The sequence below is a fragment of the Myodes glareolus genome, chromosome 10 (genome assembly GCF_982192425.1).
Source record: "Myodes glareolus chromosome 10, mMyoGla1.1, whole genome shotgun sequence".
NCBI lineage: Eukaryota > Metazoa > Chordata > Mammalia > Rodentia > Cricetidae > Myodes > Myodes glareolus.
In genome coordinates this window covers 72,884,401-72,903,611 of record NC_142035.1, presented here as the reverse complement: position 1 = coordinate 72,903,611, position 19,211 = coordinate 72,884,401, and the positions used below count along the sequence as shown (strand labels likewise).

The 19,211-nt window shown below is 39.5% G+C and overlaps 1 protein-coding gene across 1 annotated transcript in view; it reads left to right on the top strand.

The window, feature by feature from the left end:
* Nucleotides 1–19,211, top strand: part of LOC125406552 (doublecortin domain-containing protein 1) — a 202,922-nt gene that overhangs the window by 63,780 nt on the left and 119,931 nt on the right. The window contains 1 exon segment of the mRNA XM_087910886.1: nucleotides 4,214–4,234. Within this exon segment, the coding sequence (XP_087767012.1) occupies nucleotides 4,214–4,234 (21 nt within the window).

Below are 19,211 nucleotides of genomic sequence, written 5' to 3'. Positions count from 1 at the left end.
CACAGAGACTTATTATTAACTATGAAATTTCGTCCTTAGCTTATGCTTGTTTCTAACTGGTTCTTATAAGTTAAATTAATTCATATTTTTAAATCAACATTTGTCCATGTGCTCGTTACCTCATCTTGCCCATCCTGCTCCTCTGCATCTGGCTGGTGACTCCCCATTTCTTCTTCCCAGAGCTCTCTCTGTCCAGAAGTCTTGTCTGTTCCTCCTGCCTAGCTATTGACTGTTTAGCTTTTCATTAAACCAATCACAGTGACATATTTTTACACAGTGTAATCAAATATCTCACAACATTTCCCCCTTTTGTCTAAATAAGAAAAGAAAGAGTTTTAACTCTAATGTAGAAAAACAATTAAAATAAGAACAATTATCAGGTGAGAATTACATTTATAAAGTCTAGCCCATTTGCATTTGGCAATTCAGAGAAAATACTCTATTAATGGATTTTTAGGGGATCTCCCCTGAACAAGCCTGATTCTCTTTAACCTTGAGTGAATCCATAGCCTTTCATATTCTGTAGAAACAAAAGCATAACTTCTTCCCAAAAGCAATACATTCCTGAATACCATTTTTAAGTTAAAGCATTCCTAAAGTATCTAGTCTGGTTTAATCTAGCAGTCCTTTCTGTAGCATGATTAATAAAAACCCAGAGACAGATATTGGGGTTCAACCTGAAGGTCAGAAAAGCAAAACAGATTCTGGCCTTCATCTCAGTCCAAAATGGCGATTCTGCATCCAGGAATCCTCAAACTGAGATTGCTTGAGAGCTGTCTCCTCTGATTTTATAATCCTTTCTAGGGCCGGGATTGTGCACCACTACTGCCCAGTTTCTACGGCAAACTAATGTGACTACTGAAATTAAAGGTGTGTGTCACCACTGCCTGGTCTGTAAGGCTGAGCAGTGGGGATGCTTAACTCTCTGATCTTCAGGCAAGCTTTATTTATTAAGATACAAATGAAATATCATTACATCCTCCCATAATCCAGTGTCTCTCAGCAGCTGTCATTCTCTATTCATTTGTATTCAAAAAATTCAGAATCAGCAAGATACCTATAGAATCTGGTTTAATTATGTAAAGATGTGCTGCGTTTGTCTCACCTTGCCTGCCAAAGGCACCTGATTGGTCGGATAAAGAGCAGAATGGCCAATAGCTAGGCAGAGAAGGGATAGGCAGGGTTTCTGGGCAGAGATAATAAATAGGAAGAGAAATCTGGACTTGAAAATATAAAGATAAAGAAGAGAGAAGAGAATGAGGGAGAAAGGAGGAAAGAAGCCCAGGGCTGGTCAGCCAGGGAGCCGCCAGATAAACACGGTACAGAAGAAGCAGGAAAAATAGGACATAAAGAAAGACAAGATAAAAAGCCCTGAGCCAAAAAGTAGATAAAGAGAAACAGGTTAATTTAAGTTAAAAGAGCTAACCAGAAATCAGCCTAAGCTAGGCCGAACATTCATAACTAAGAAGTCTTCATGCTATGGTTTAATAGGTGGTTGGTGGCTAGAAAAAAAGGGGAAAAAAGCCTGGAGCAATGGTTTAGTGCTTAAAAGCACCAGCTTCCCTTCTAGAGTATCCATGAAGCGGATCACTACTGTCTAACTCTAGTTCCAGGGCTTCCAATGCCCTCTTCTTTCTCATGGGTATGAATCACACATAAGATATGCAGATATATATGCAGGCAAATACCCAAACACATAAAATTTTAAAACCGTTTTTACTTTATTGATTTATTTGGTTTTTGTTTTGTTTTTCTAAGACAGAGTTTCTCTGTGTAGCCTTGATTGTCTTGGAACTAGCTCTGTAGACAAGGCTTGCCTCAAACTCACAGAGATCCACCTGCCTCTGCCTCCCAAGTGCTGGAATTAAAGACATGTACTACCATTGCACAGCTATTTTATTTTATTACTTTTTTGTATTTTTATTTTCAAGACAGAATTTCTTGTGGGGCCCTAGCTGTCCTGGAACTCACTGTGTAAACAGACCAGTTTGACGTCAAAGTCAGAGATCCACCTACCTCTGATTCCCGAGTGCTTGGATTAATGGAATGTGCCATCATTCCAAGCTAAAATAAATAAATAAAAATATTTAAAATAATAAAGTAAGCAAGGAGTATGTGTCCATAGATTAGTTATAAAGTCTCTCCATTATATGTTTCTCATTTTTATAAAATAAAATATGAAAACAACATTGAACACAATTTGATAAGAAATAGTTGTTTTTACAAATCAGAGTTCGTTACTCGTGAGAGCAAATAATTATATCTCATTGTCTGTTTGTCACCTGCCTTAATGAGAACAAGATGAAGAACAGTTGAGCAAATGTGCCCCCAGGATTTACCCAAAATCATATATTCAATTTACTTCATGTAATGGATACAAACCCAATATCCTGGGATCTTTAGGTTAAAATAATGATGATAAGTCTGAAACAAACTTGTAAACCATTAGTCTCAGCAGAGATTTAAGCTTTTGTATGCATTTACTTTTTAAAAACTTCTTAATCTGTTGACAGTATTTCAGTTAGCAGAAAAATTCTGTAGAAACAGATCTCTCAACAGATTAATGATAAACTGGAGTTCTTTTCCACTGAGTATGTACAATTAACTGCAAGAGGTGAAATATTTTTAGTAATTCAAAGAATTAATTTCATAATTATCCATCCTTCTTCACAGTTTTCTGCCTGATAAATTTACTCTAAATTCTTCCCTGGGTTCCTAATTAAATAAGTAAATGGTAAGTTTCATAGGTTCACACAGTAATGCTGTTGTAATCTATTTGGTAGACAAATATGTCTTGAGTCAGTACACATCAATTGTCAACTTCTGAGAAACATGCAGCAGATATACCTAGCAGATACACGACTTTAGGGTCAAGTAGCAGGCAATTCTTGTTCAAGCAGACATAAGCAAAAAGAAACTAAGAAGCCCAGAGGTAGGCGCACCCTGCACATGGAGTGATGGGATTCTGACCCTGGTTCCTGGGACTCTGTGGTTTTTTTCCTAGGTCAGTGATAAGATGATTGCTGTGCAACATGATGTGATTATGTCAGGACGTGCAAAGGACCACCCTCCTTATAGATGAACAAGACTTCTCACGCCTTATTGGCCCCAACTGGATTGTGTATCCAACCCATTCACTATTAGTGAGCATGACAAAGCTTGCCTGAAGATCAGAGGGCGGAGCTAGCCACTCGTTAACCATAGAGATCTGGAGGTCTGTACAGATAGTCAGGAAGTGATATGGCTGGGCAGAAAGAGAAATATAAGGCAGGAGGAGACAGGAGCTCAGCTCTTTTTTTGGCTGAGAAGTTGGCGGCTTAAGCGTTGGCTGGTGCTTGCTTCTTTATTACTGATCTTTCAGCATTTACCCTGATACCTGGCTCTGGGTTTTTATTATTAAGACCAATTAGAATTTGTGAAAGGCTTTCTCCATCAAATTGAGTCAGAAGTGCAAGGGTGAAAACCTGTGCTGTATACTGAGGACGTGGCAGAGAACAGAGATGGAGCAGGCAACCAACAGATTGCTGTAGATATGAAGATACTTTCTTACTTTATTTCCTAAGGCAGTATATAAAGCCTTGCACAGGTCCTAAAGAGAATTAGTTTTATTTGAAAAGAAAAAGTCCAGAATTGTCCTTTATCTATAGCAGTTTTATAAAATTGTCAGAAACTTTACAAACAGCACTTATTAGAATCTTTAAAAAATGTACAATGGAAGATAAAATGAGTTGAATTAGGAATAATGTATGTCAAACTACATTCATTTATTTACCCAAAACATTTTTAGGACTACTAAAGTCTACCAAGTACCCAGGATATAGTGATGAACAAAATTAACCACATTGCTCATCTCATGCGTTCAGTCTGGAGATGGGCAAGGGAATTTGTAAACATACTAATTAAATGTGCACTGATGATGCAGGGAAAGCTTCTGAGATGAGAAACAACAGCGCGATGGTGGGAAGCCCTCCAGCAGAGAACATAGCACATGAAAAAGCTCCAAGGGAGAAGTGAGCAAGATGCATTTGGGAGTAGAAAGGTTGGTATGCGCTTCAGTCAGGCTGCATCCCTGTGGCGTAAGACTAACCCAAACAACCTTAGGGGAGAAAGGGCTGTTTTACTTCACAGTCCACTGTTACTTCTGGCCCCACAGTCAGGCAGAACAACATGGAGCTGGGAGCATGTCACATGGGAAGCACTGAATAGGTATTAGATGGCTTAAAGCTAGAAGACAGTTCATAATTCAAATGAGTGAGAGTTAAGAAGGATCCTTATCCTCACCCATAATCTTTTTAACTTTTTTTAAATTTTTGGTTTTTGTAAGATAGGGTTTCTCTGTGTAACGGTTTAGGTTTCTCTGTGAAACAGCTCTGGCTGTCCTGGAACTCACTTTGTAGACCAGGCTGGTCAAACTCACAGAGATCCACCTGCCTCTGCCTCCTGAGCACTAGGATTAAAGGTGTGTGCCACCACCACCAGCTATCATTGGTAATCTTGGAGAAATCTGTATTTGGTAAAATGAAATCTAGGAAGAATGGCTTGGGAGTGCGTGGTGGAGAAGGAAATGGGAAGAGAGGCCCTGGGCAGCTTCCTGCAACACCCCTGTAAAGGGGAGGAACGGCTCTAGGGATGTGTGGAGTATGGAGCAATGTGATTAGCAGACAGTAAAGACAACAATCGTGACCAACACCAGTGAGAAAAGAGCAATTGCAAATACTTGAGAGAGAACTGATGGATAATTTATATTGCCTACAATGTGAGGAACAAATACCGTTGAAAGCATGCTCACACTGCATGAGAGAGAAACTTGGTGGCCAAGGCTGTAGGCTTGTAGCTTTAGCAGCATGAAGATGAGGTTTCAGTCTTCTCTATGTAGTTCACACAATCCTGTGGAAGAGGATGGAGAAAGGGAAACTTGGTGGCGGTAACCGCTGGGAGACAGGGGGAGGGATGAAAGAAGAGAGACGGGGAAGGATGCTATCTAGAGTTCATTCAGGTTATTCTTAACTTGCTTAAGAGGAAAGATTTATATTTAGAAATCTGAATTTATTTTCCTTCCATGTGTAGTGTAACAGAATTGCTTCTCTACAGCACTGAGGCAGCTGAGGCAGGAGGGGCACAGGTTTGACCGCTAGTCTGGGCATGATCTCAAAAGAAAACATTTCCTGACCCAAATAGTGAGGTAGTGACTGAGACTGCTGCCTTGTGGCTGCCAGAGGCGTTCAAATACGTGCCTCATGCTTCATGGGTCCCAGAAGTGTGCTATTATCACATTTTAATGCATGTCTCACTCTGTGTTTTTGCATACATATAAAAGCTTATCTCTGCTGAAATCAGTTATATGGCTACCAACCCTAGACTTAAAATTCTTAAAGAGACTAATCCAATTGGAGGGTCTTCCGGCTTGAGCACTCCTCATCACTTAATATTAGGTTCTAAAACTTGTTTCTCCTTGTTACTATGATGCGGTGCTGACTGGAGTTCCTAATTTTTCCGTTGAGTATTTTCCAAACCTTGACTTAGGAATGGTCAAATATTATGTAAAAGATAACTTCTAGTTTAAATAAATAAATACTGATGCTCTTGATTTGCTGTGACTTTTTTTGTTGTTGTTAACTTTCTATCACATCGGAAAGTCAGCTAATATGGTAGGTTCCTAGCAGGTGTCTCAAAAGCATAGATTAGCAGAACAGTTGCACCAGGGTACCAGTGCCTCCTACTTTATTATAGGATTAAGTGTACGTCAGACATTCCTCCCGTGTTACAGAAATAAGCAGGTTTGTCATGACATGTAACTACTTTTACATTGTCACAGTAAAACTTTTAAAAACCTCACATGATTTGCAAATTGTTTTTGTGGTTAGGTTTCTAAACCACAAGAGATTTTAATTTAAAAAATAATTACATTGCATGGGGTCTCAGCATTGAAAGGTGGATGTGAAAACAAGGTTTCACCCCTAACCAATAAGTAATGATACCTGTTGTCACAGGGAGCATCAAGTTTTCTCCAACGGAATGTCTCTGAATAGCTATACCAACCAACCACACTCCATGGCAGGTCCCATGTTGGTCAATAAAAAATAAACTCCATGTTTATATTCTAATGATGTTTGTTTTGTTTTGTTTGTTTGTTTTGTGGGAGAAGCACTTGTTTCATTTTGGAACTTTTTGTCTGTTTTTGGTTTGTTTGTTTTGATATTTGTTGAGAGAAAGAGAGAGAGAGAGAGAGAGAGAGAGAGAGAGAGACTATGAAGTTTAGTAGATTAGGGAGGAGTTGAGGGAGGGTAAAACACTGTCAAAATATATTTTATGAAAGAAGTTTGAAATAAAAAAGAAAAAGAGAATCACATACCAACAGTAATTCTTTAGTTGTGGTTTCTGTATAGATCTATCCTTTCAACAGTAGATGAGAATTATTTACATCATATAGACAATAGACACCATGTTTCTGCAGGAAAACAGTATGCAATTACATAATATGCTGATGCCTGTCGGGAAAACAGGGCTAGCAAGAACAACAACAAAAAAGAAATCAAGAGGAGCAATTTTCCGTATCTACGTGCCTTTAAAACCAGAACATTAACTGAATAATAGTTACTAACTTGGGCGATAGAATGACAATCCTGTCCAGGCATCTCAGAGTGCTGCCGTAGACAAAGGATGTTAAAGATGCACAAAAGCAATAGAGTAGGAACAGTACAAACAAGGGAAAGCATAGGAGGAAGCCAAACTCCCACAGAAGAGAGCACACGGCCAGTGGACGTCTTTATGAGGCACAGCCATTAAGATGCGGGCTCTTTGCTTAGAGAAAAGTGCAGCCAATCCTGTGTATCATTTGAATCACCCCCACCAATTTACTAATCAATTTTGAGCTATTTGATGTCATAGATGCATTTAAAAGTACATACTCTCCCTTTAACAGTTTTTATTAATTAATAAATTAGTATGCGTATGTCCACACGCTTGTGAGCATGTGGACATCAAAGGATAATTTGTAGTAGTAGTTAATTCCTTATACTATATGGGCCAGAGACATTGAACTTGGGTTGTCAGACTTGATAGCAACTCCTTTTACCCATCTTGGTCTTGATGACCTTAGTCTCTCTTAAAAAAAAAAAAGTCTGTGTGCCATGTGTATGCCTGGTGTCCAAAAGAAGAGGGTACTGGAGGCCCCAAGACTGAAGGTACAGATGGTTTTAAGATGCCCTGTGATAATGGGGCTCAAACCTAGGTGCTCTTAACTGCTGAGTGTTCTCTCCAGTCCTCTAGTGTCTCTTTGATGGTGCTATTTAATAACTTGTCATTCCAGGAAAAAAAGTAATGATATCTTAAAATTTGCAGGTCAATGGATTGATCTAGAAAACATCATATTGAGTGAGGTAACCCAGATCCAGAAAGGCAAATATAATATGCACTCACTCATAAGTGACTTTTAGAAGTAAAGTAAAGAAAAACCAGCCTACGATTCACAATCCTAGGGTACCTAGACAACAAAGAGGACCCTAAGAGAAACATACATGGATCTAATCTACATAGGAAGTAGAAAAAGACAAGATCTCCTGAGTAAATTGGGAGTGTAGGAATCATGGAGAAGGTAGAAGGGGAGAGAAGAGAAAAATATATAGCTCAATAAAAGCAACAAGCAATAAAAACTAAAATAAAAAAACTATGTAAATAGCAACAAAAATACTATGGCATTCCCATTCCGGTTAATGGTCTTCAACTTTTTTGAAATTATCTTAACTACTCTGGTACATTTTTGCATTTCAATGAACTAGAAAAACCATTGTCCCTGTCAAGAGCCACCAGTCTCTTAGGACCTTTATGGGGATGTCTTTTTAAACAGCTCTGCCTTCCTGAGGACCATTCTAGACCACGGTGGGTAGTGTAGAGCTTTCTCCAGGGGGGTCTGAAAGAAGAGTAGATCAATTAAGCAAGTCCACTGCCATACTGTGACTAACAGAATGCTCACTGTGTATTAAAGCTTCTATCCCGCATCCAGTGACAATGTCCAAAATAACTATGCTGTGACTATTTTATTTATTTGTGTGTCTATTTACACACATGATCTTGTATGAGCATAATTACATATATGTGTGTAGACAGGTGGTTAGCTTTGGGTGTCTTCCCTTCCTCAGTTTCTTTGTACATTGGGGTTTGAAGCCGTGGATCTTATTTCATTTAGACTGTAGTCAGCAAGTCTCAGGGCCCACCTGTTTTACCTCTCCGGTGGGTACAGGCTCTCCACACAGTGCCCAGAATTTTACATGATGAACCCACTTTATCAGCATAGGTTCCTCCTTATAGTACCGATCACATCTGCTCTAACAAAAACTTCAGGGAGTGTTTCGAACCGAAGCCTCTATTGATGTTTCCAGGCTCCTGTTCTCTAAGGCCTTGGTGAGGACCAACCTCACTGCCTTCTCCTGAAGCATAGCGTCTTCTCAGTTGGTCAGTGTGTCTGTCTTGAGTTAATATCTGGTACATTTTAAAGCAGTATTTCATATACCTGTTCGTTTCAGAAAAGTCTGGAGTTAGCATTCTCTACTGTAGTTATGTCCCTTCTTCTCGGTCACGGCGCTTCCTGCTACATGCTCGCACTACTCCAACGTAGGCCTCAAGTTAGTTTACCTGCAGTGTCTCTCACAGTGACAGATATGAAGAGAATATAGTCCAATCCTGCCAATGCAGTCCTTTTATTAATTAATTATTACTAATTAATTAATTATTAATTAATTTAATTAATGCAAGCCAGTCTTTACTCATTTTCACTTCCTTGAGGTCAATAATTCTACCAAGGGTGGCTTCACTCACTGCCTGTGTCTAATTTGGGTGAGGAATTCTTGGTTTATTATTACCCTGCCTGGATTTCTGTAGCATGGTTTATCTGGCCTTTGTCTTCCCTTTGTCTTGGGACCAGAATTTGTACGATGCTTTTCCTTGGTAGCTTTTAACAGCCTTCATCTCTAATTATTTTTTGGCCTATTCTCATCAGAAGTCCCAGTCGCTCCATCTCTAGTTTGTTCGTGCCATGAATGCCACCTCCTCACAGTGCTTAGTGCTTAGCTTCCTCTAGAGAAAGACCCCAGCTGCTCTCCAAGGACTGACCTTGAGTCCTTCGCTAACTGTTAAAGGGCCTCGGCCAGAGCTTTTGGTTTTTTAACTTGTTTTTTTCTCTTATCTATTTAAGAGAAGTTCAATTTGAATGTATCTCCTTTCAGGATCTATTTGTTTTTCTTTTTTAAATTTAAAATTTTTTTTGAAATTAATATATAATGATGTAGTTTTCCTCCTCCAGCCCTTCCTATGCATCCCATACCCAGTCTCAAATGCAGGTCCTCTAGTTCCTTAATAGTCACATACATGTGTGCGCATGTCCAATTGGGCACACAAGTGGAGGTCGGGTTTCATTTGTCACATATGATGACAGTTAACTTAAATTCACTTTACTTCCATATTGGCTTCTTTACCATGCCTGACTTTTAGGTATGTCATGATTTCTTCCCTCAGTTTCCTTTTCTTAACTGAAGACGATTGAATATTCTTTTTAGAATGAATCTACCACTTTTCCATGAGCCACACTGAAGGTTTATGTGCTTTAAAATCACGACAAGCGTGTGATAACTAAATTCAGAATCACGCTGGATCACTATAGCTTATTTTAACTGCTTCCGGACCAGCCGCAGGAACAGAGCACCAGATCTTCCGCATTTCTTTTTAGGCCCATGATTCAGTTTAACATAACAATTGATGTCAGTACTTGAGAGGCAGAGGCAGGCGGAGCTCTGCAAATCTGAGGTCAGCGTGGTCTACAGAGACAGTTCAGACCAGCCAGGGCCTCATAGCAAGACCCTGTCTCAAAACAAATAGCAGCTACAGCAACAAAGGTAACATAATTGTCTCAGTTAGGGTTTTTTTTTTTTTTGCTTTTTTTTTAAAAAAAGAAAACAAGCTTTCTTTTTTTCATTATACATACCAATCCAAGTTCCCACTCCTTCTCCTTTTCACATTCCCCCCCACATACCCTCCAACCCCAACCCCATCCAATCCTCAGAGAGGGTAAGGCACATTACTTTGGGGAAGGTCCAAACCCCTCCCCACTATATCTAAACTGAGCAAGGTATCATCCAAAGAGAATAGGTTCCCAAAAAGTCAGTACATGCAGTAGGGATAAAACTTGGTGCCACTGCCAGTGGTTCCTCAGTCTGCCCCAGCCATGCAATTGTCAGCCACATTCAGAGGGACTAGTTCAGTCCTATGCTTGTTCTTTCCCAGTTCAGTTGGAGTTGGTGAACTTCCATTAGCTCAGGTAGACTGTTTCAGTGGGTGTACCCATCATGGTCTTGGCCTCTTTGCTCATATTCTCATTCCTCCCACTTTTCTTTCTTTCTTTCTTTCTTTCTTTCTTTCTTTCTTTCTTTCTTTCTTTCTTTCTTTCTTTCTTTCTTTCTTTAGCTATCTATCTATCTATTTATTAAAAATTTCCACCTCCTCCCATCCTCCCATCCCCCCCACTCCCTTCCTCCCCCTCCCTCTGCAGTCCTAAGAGAAATCAGGGTGCCCTGCCCTGTGGGAAGTTCAAGGCCCTCCTCCCTCAATCCAGGTCTAGGAAGGTGAGCATTCAAACAGACTAGGCTCCCAAAAAGCCTGTACATGCAGTAGGATCAAAACCCAGTGCCATTATCATTGGCTTCTCAGTCTGCCCTCATTGTCAGTCACATTCAGAGAGTCCGGTTTGATCACATGTTTGTTCAGTCCCAGTCCAGCTGGCCTAGGTGAGCTCCCATTAGATCAGCCCCACCGTCTCCGTGGGTGGACGTACCCATCGCGGTCTTGACTTCCTTGCCCATGTTCTCCCTCCTTCTGCTCTTCCTCTGGAGATTGGAAGCTCCAATGTGCTCCAATGTGGGTCTCTGTCTCTATCTCCATCCATCGCCTGATGAAGGTTCTATGGTGATATGCAAGATATTCATCAGTGTGGCTATGGGACAAGGCCAGTTCAGGCACCCTCTCCTCTGCTGCCCAAGGACCTAGTTGGGGAAATCCCCTTGAACACCTGGGAACCCCTCTAGAGCTAAGTCTCTTGCCAACCCTAAAATGGCTCCCTTAGTTAAGATATCTTCTTCCCTGCTCCCATATTCACTCTTCCCCCACCTCAACCATCCCATTCCCCCAAGCTTTCCCCAGTCCTCCCCTTCTCCCTTCTCTTTCCCCATCTCCCCTTCCCCACAACCCACCCTCGTGTCCCCAACTTTTGCCCGGCTATCTTGTCTACTAGTTTTATTGCTGTGAAAAGACACTGTGACCACCGCAACTTCTATTTTAAAAAAGCATCTAATTGGGGCTGGCTTAATAGTTTCAGAGGTTTAGTCCATTGCTGTCAGGGTGGGAAACATGGTGGTCTGCAGGCAGACATGGTGCCGGATCCACAGGTAACAGGAAGTGAACTGTCACACTGGGTGTGGCTTGAGCATATATGAGACTTCAAAGTCCATCTCCACAGTGACACACTTCCTGCAACAAGACCACACCTACTCCAACAAGGCCACACCTCCGATTAGTGCCACTCCCTATGGCCCAAGCTTTCAAACACATGAGTCTATGAGGGTCATACTTCTTCAAATCACTACAATAATGGACAATTTAGAATGCTTGTCAGTAGATCTAGGCTGCCTAGCTCATCTTGGAAATGGTGCCCGCAGTTTAAAGACAGGCCATCTCAACAATGTGTGGAAGTTGCCTGCCATTATTCCTTAAAGTTCTATCAGAGACTATTTCCAATGCCCAGTATGTCAACCTCGGGCATGTCTCAAGTTTTAGATGAAGTTCAAAGAGCAAGCATCAGCAGCCTGCACAGTAAACCAACCATGAGCAGCTAGGAGGTCAAACTACCCACTGCACACCTGGAGATACCAAAGCTTGATCCAACCCGAGCCTGACACTGTTTTTAAAGCCAAGGTTATTGGAAATAATATACTTATTATTATATTATACTTACCTGCTGTGACTTATCAGGCTCAACTTCTACATAGGTTTCGCTTATTATAAAGTTTAAAATCAGACTGTCGGGAAAAAATATAACTATAAACTTTATATCCAATGACATAGTGCATAAGCTGCTTATTTAGTTCTGATATTAAAAAGCAAGCAAACAAACAGAACCCACAAAACACAGACCTTGTACACAGTAAAGTGCGATCTGTGAAAGGTCACACCGTCACCCACCACCCAGGAAGTATGCCTTTCATTTTGTGATTATTTGCTCCTCAGAATCACTTATATTATTTCTAGGACTCCTGACCGGCTTGGTCCCACGAGTGCAGCACTTTCTTGAATTTTGTGAAACATTCCTGGGTTTGGGGCAGCTGGTCACGGGTGGGGGCAGCATACGCGCTCTACAAGATTGCTGTCTCATGTTGCGGCAGTCGCGTGTAGAACTGTGCCCTTCACCTTACAAACATTGTCTATTGGATTCACTTTCAAAATTTTAAAGGTATTAACTGTAATACCGTAATTAAAACTGTGGTACTGGTGTGAGAATAGGCATAAAGAAAAATGGAATTGACTTTAGAGGATAAAAATAATAGCCTAGCACATCTGTAATCTGTGGTCATTTGACTTGTGACAGAGATGCTCAGATATTCATCAGGGAAGAATATTTTCTTCAGCCCTGGTGTCCACATACAGGGACTGAAGACAAATCTAATTTCCTATCTACAAAAAATGTCTCTAAATAAATAAATAAATAGATAAATCTATAGATAGATAGATAGATAGATAGATAGATAGATAGATAGATAGATAGATAGATAGATAAATCTAAGAGCTGAAACTGTGAAACTCTTAGAAGCCAACGTAGGAACAAATCTTCATGATCTTTAACTCGACAATAGACTCCTAGATATTAAATCCAAAGCATGAGCAATAACAGAAAAACTCACCAATTTGACTTCACTGGATTGAAACATTTTTGTGAATTAAAGGATATTATCCATAAAAAGGAAAAGACAATATACATAATGGAACGAAATATTTTCAAATCACATATAATGTGTTTAATATTGAGAATATATGAAAAAGTCTTATGCTCAATTTCAAAATGACAACCTAGTTAGAAAAATGGGCAAAGAACCTGAATAGATCTTGCCCCAGAGAAGATATACACTTGGCAATAAACACAGAAAAGATGTTCAGCTTCCATAGTCATTAATCATTTTAGTATACATCAAAATCACAATGACATAGTGTTCTACAGTGCAGGAGGACTGTGCTAAAACGGGCTCACACATACCTATGCACACAGAGAAAAAGACAAGTGCTTATGTGTAAACATTTTTATGGTTAAGCACCTGCCTCTCTTGGATTTTTTACAGTTTTCTCATTTATCTTTACTTTTAAATTTTTATGAAATAAAAAAACCCTGGGTCTCTTGTTGGAGAGGGGCACCAATGTTGGTAGTAATCACAAGTCTGTATATGTCCATGTGAAAATGCAGGCGTGGATTAAGGCAGCCAGTCAAGAGCCACTGTGGGCTGTGAAATGTGCCTTAGGAAGGTCTGACCCCAAACTGCCCTTACTGTGACTTTGCTTTGGCTTTATTTTCCTTAGAAATGTCTTCAGTGTCTCCCAGTGACTTCTGGGCATCAGACTTGGGCTGCTCGCACTGCTTAGATGAAAAAAATAGGGTATGCTAGTAATCGCTGATATATGTTCACTGCTGATTTACACAGAGGGTTGAGAATATTGTCCAAAAGCCTGGTGGTAGCATCTGGGTACTTATTGGAGCATCACCATGGTCTTTTAAATATGAGGCTACACCACTGTACAGTGTGCTGTGAGCTTCTACAAAGCAGTCAAATCTACTTGTAGACCCTGGTTTCTATTAGCAAAGTCCCTTTGACATCTTTAAAACCTAGAGTTCCTTATGTCATCATTAAGATGTGATCATCACTCCTAGCTTTTGTTGGGATGAACAATATTTCATGTCATACTACGTATGTGTCCTCCCTCATCTCTCTGAATGGTTTTGTGTCTTTTTTCTTAGCCTTCAATCCCTTAAGACTCAAACAATTAATCTGGTCTAGTGACTCCTCCCTGATCCTCAAAGTTCATGAGGAACATGGTTTAATAAATATAACTTCTAATGGAGAAAATAGCCTGATAGTTACTCCCTTTAAAAGACTAGGACTTAGAAAAGATTTTTGTTCTCCCAAGAGTTTTCAGGAGAGAAAAGAGTAGCCAACAAAGGATGTAAAATATTTTCTATAGAAGATTCTACTGTTTTGAACCAAACACGGGGAAAGAAATCTCAAAAGGGAGTCCTCCATGGCAACAGCTGAAGCTATTACAACTTCTCTAGTTTGTTGAATTTAAAATATACTGTAACATATATAAGTTATATCCTAAGTAAAGAAGCTAAGTGTAATTCCTATGGTGACTTAACATTTCACCTCATGGGACAAAACTGCTTTATAAATGACTTTACAAATGATGAAGTGACTCCTATATTTCTCTGAATTCTTCTGCTGTCATTATTGTCACTTTTTATAGTTAAAAAATAAAAAGATTGAATGCATTCTTGAGATCTGTGCTCATAAAGGTGATGTAACAGTAGAACTTTGAGGTGTCTTATGACTAGTTTGTCTTTGTATATTAACTATATATGTAATCACTTTGTGTACTTAATTTTCTGTCTAGGTCTGGTTATGTTTTCTATTACATTTTTATTATTGGGTCAATGTTTAATTCCTGCTTCTTTTAACAAGGGTTGAGTTAAACTTTTGGGGAAAAGTAACTCTGAAGAACTGTTTAAAAGGTTGTTACTCCCAGGCTTAGTTAAATTACTTTATTAAGTTTCATGTAGTGTACTTTTTAAAAGTGTACAAAGGCCTTTAAAATTTTATACAGAGCCTTAAAATTTACAAAAGCATTCTACGCGTATTCAGTTTTGCGTGTTAGTATAGAACACTGCCAATGAAAGTAGACAAAACAAATATAATGAATTCTCACCATTTCTGGATGTAACCTTCAGTGTTGTGCATATCAATTCAATTATTTTACATCAGTAATAAAACTCAGATCTTTTAGATGTCCAAGAATTTGAATTCACAAAAAGACTCGCACTTTCAATGACACACACACAATTATTTTTGTTGAGGGGAAAGGCAAGATTCAGACAACAGAATCCCAGTTTATTTCTATTTGTATAAATCAAGTCATTTAAATCAATGAATTGTGTGTGCTGACCTGGGCTACCAATGTGCTACTGGGGCTGGATGAAAAAAAGATGTGCATGGTGGTGGAAGCAGAAAGAGGCATAAAGCGTATTGGAAAACTACCAAATGTCCCCTGCAAATGGGCCCTATTCAGAATCAGTAAGCGTATGATGAGGGAAGTGGTTTTGAATATCGCCTTTAGATTCCATGCTGTTACAAGGCCAGCCCTGAACATGGCAACTCTTATTTCCACACACAGTACCTCTTCACTCTCAATTTAACCCCAAAATCTGATGAACCCATTACTCCATACTTGATTTCATGGAACAAGGAGTAGATATAGTTACAAATGATCAGTCGCAAGCCGTGAACCAATGCAGCAAGGCATTAACAATTCACACCATTTCGGTCCACTTGCTCAAGCAGAAGATGTGCCAGCATATTTAATGCACAGCTACTTCGTTCAGTCGAAGAAAAGGCATGACTCAGGCTGTATTTTCAAGCCAGAGAGGACTTTCTAAAATGCTGTACTTCCTCAACCCCAATGGTGTAACTCTCGTCCATATATCAACAATTAAAATAACCAGGTGTCCAGTAAAGGGCATAACGTCTAAATCAAATTTGATTCAGGTAAAGCCAATACAACCCGAGATATCTCCTCTGTTTGATCCTATCACACAAATCAATGTCTCTTCAGAGGTATTCCACCACTATAGCCCCCACAGGCAGGATGCGTCAGTTCAATGGGATCACTGAAGACGAAAACGGCTCTGAATGATGGCTTTAAGTACAGCAACTGCTTGCTTGTCATTTTGTTCAGTGGGGAAAATTTCCAGATTTAGGTAGGCATTGGTATTTAAGAAAACGACTACTAAATCCTTTCTCATAAGTGCCGTGGGGACAATGAGATATGACATACAGCACATACACGAAAGTACACAGCAGCTGTTGTTTGAATGGAAATGCGCTGATATAAATCAAACAACAAACAACACAGGAGACAGCATCTTTGCCATCATTCAGCCGGCGTGCCTGATGAGCGGTCTGAGACCAGGGGTTTTGCAACTGTTATGTAAATCCAAGGAAAGGGCATTCACACACACACACACACACACACACACACACACACACACACACACACCTTGAATATCGCTTGACACTAGAACAAACTCTCTGCAATATACCTCCTGGCCTGGGAGACAGTCAAAGCTGAGCATCTCTCAAACATGAGATTTGTTTCTAGAAAGGTCAACTTTATTTTAAAGTATTCTGTCTGTATTAGCGGGGAATTTTCAAATGTTTTAAAATCTCTAATAAACAATGTCTTGTTCCCAGTGGGCACTTTTGAGACTTGCAGCTTGTGCCACAAAGCATAAAGCAGTTTTTTTCCCAAGTACTGTGCTTTGGGCAATGCTTAGCTTCTGTAGAAACAGTGACACTGGGAGACATATTCGGAAAATTATAATTTTATATATTTGATTGGCATGTATTTTAATATTAAATTGGAAACAGGATATTAAAGCCTTTGGTTATTTCCTAAGCTTGTTGAAAATAAATTAATTTAAAAAACTTTTCATAGTATGATCCAAACTGCTTCTAGGAATGCAAAATGTTGTTTTAGGAGGGAGAAGTATGCTTCCGAGGCAAAGGTCTTGACAGACCATCCCAGCCTGTGTCTCTCTGATAAATATCATAATCTTTGTGCTTGTTCTTGAATGCGGTATTTGGTTTCTTGTCAGGTACCACTCTCTTTGGAACATCCAGGACCATTCAAACTTTTTAACAGTGGCAAGACAGTTTTAATGTGAGATGTCCTGAAGTCCAAGACATTTGTTCGTACATTAGCATGTGAATTCTGTGTTTATAGAGGCCATGAAGGAAACTGCCTTTTCTCGTTCTCAAGATGCTTTCTTGAGCTTGGTCCTGTATTGCCGCCCTGCTGTTTAGACTTCAGCGTGTGCTCTTCCCTGAAGATGCTTGCTTTATGATGGGGCAGAGTAAACTTCGTGATGGGTCTCCAAGGACTTTAAAACATACTAACCTCTCACCTTCTGGCTATTTAACACTTTGCTGCTAAATCTCATGATTTTTAACCTAATGTTGATTCTCTCCATTATTCTCAAAGGAATGTTATAAGGACAATTAAAATCACTGTGCATGACCTAAGTATGCTTTGAGAAATCTGCTTATGGGCATGCTTCTCTGTCATAATTTTAGCAGGTTGTAGGAAGTTCCAGGTTCTGAGTGAGTCACTGTGTCTGCATTCATGGTCTAAGACTCATCTATAGATGGCCCTCCACAGTACAAGCAAAGCACTTCTTTTACCAAAGTAAAGGACATCATGATCTAATAAGGTAATCTACTATCCCCCAATTTGCATATCGTATTTTAACCCATAAATCTATGTCATTATTATTATTAGATGAGGTAAAACTATCCGAACAAGACACTGTGACCTGGGCCTCCAAAGGGGTGGAGCTTTAGTACAGGAGGAAACGGTCAGGGAGAGGATAAGGACTGTTACAAGGAGGACGAGAATACTATAGAAAATGTCAAAGAGGAGGCAATCGCTTTTAAGTAAATAACCTGGAAGATGACCCTTGAAGGATAAGAATACACTAATTGGCTAATATTCAGGTAGAAATACCACAGCTACCATGAAGACAAACAGGCACTATGGGCATTTGAGCTTTCGCATATTCGCTTTGGTTAGATGTCCCATTGCCGCCCACCATCCTCAATCCTACCTATTGAGATGATGGATTATTTTTAAATCATTAAAATGTTAAAGATTATTAAATTATTAGAGTCAGAAGATATTGCATTATTAAATCAATTATTAGCTTTCAACCTACTTGAACTGGTAATGTGGGACAAGAAGGGAAACACCGCTTGCGGTCACCATGCACATAGATAAAGTTTCTCTGTAGCTTGTTCTGGGCAGTACTTCCTTTTCCTAATTACATATACTCTGATTGAAACGTTAACCACCAAAATTATTAGGCAAATTTTCATCTTACCTGAAATATAGAATCTGTGATTTAAGAAACTGTATCCAAAGCAATTAACCATGCAAGTTTTTCTAAATGGTAGAAATAATCCCAGATTATGACTATGTGTATATGTATATTGATAAATTTAAAAATGCTGGATTTTTAATGCGCTTTAATATACAGGATTGAGGGCTTGCTTAATGAAAACTCTGAAAGGAAAAATTCTTGCCTCCATCAAGTAGGAAGCTGGTAGATAGCCTAGGTAAAGGCCTTCCACATGTGGAGGAACACATGTATGTAGCCTTGCACACCACTATTAACCATCCATACCGACAACAGCCTTCTTGTATGAGGCAATATTTCAAGGCAATACTTTGAAGAAGTTGTATGGTTTGGAAGGACACAGGGAATAAAATCCCAGAGTTCGTTCCATAAACCTGAAGGTCATGCCCCTTTTAGAGGCTAAAGCATGTTGTTTGACCTTTCTAAATAACTATCCTAATTTCTTGCACATTTTATGGACTAAGATGCAATTTGCTCCAGAAAAAGAGAAAAGAATAGTTCTACACAGAAGAAGAAAGCCATTGTTTAAGAACTCTAAGGAAGGACGAGAGTGGAGGAACGGGAGACTGTGTTCGGGATATATGGATGAGAGAAGAATAAACCAACAACAACACAGAGCTCTAATGAAGGCAAGTGTGCTGACTCACACCTGTAGGGCCAACTCTCAGGCGGCAGAGGAAGGAGAGTCAACAGCAGTTTGAGGCCAACCTGGTCTACCACATGAGTTGCAGGAAGGTCAAAGCTACATGGCGACATCTAGTCTGACAACAGCAACAGCAACCACAGCAAAACTGAAGCCAACAAACAATTAAACAAAGACGATTTTTTATAAACACTAAAATACAGTAAAAAGTCAGCCATCCCCATGTTAAAAAATCTATGATCTGTGTTGAAAACTCAAGTGACTTTCACCACATCAATTATTCTTTTACATTTCAAA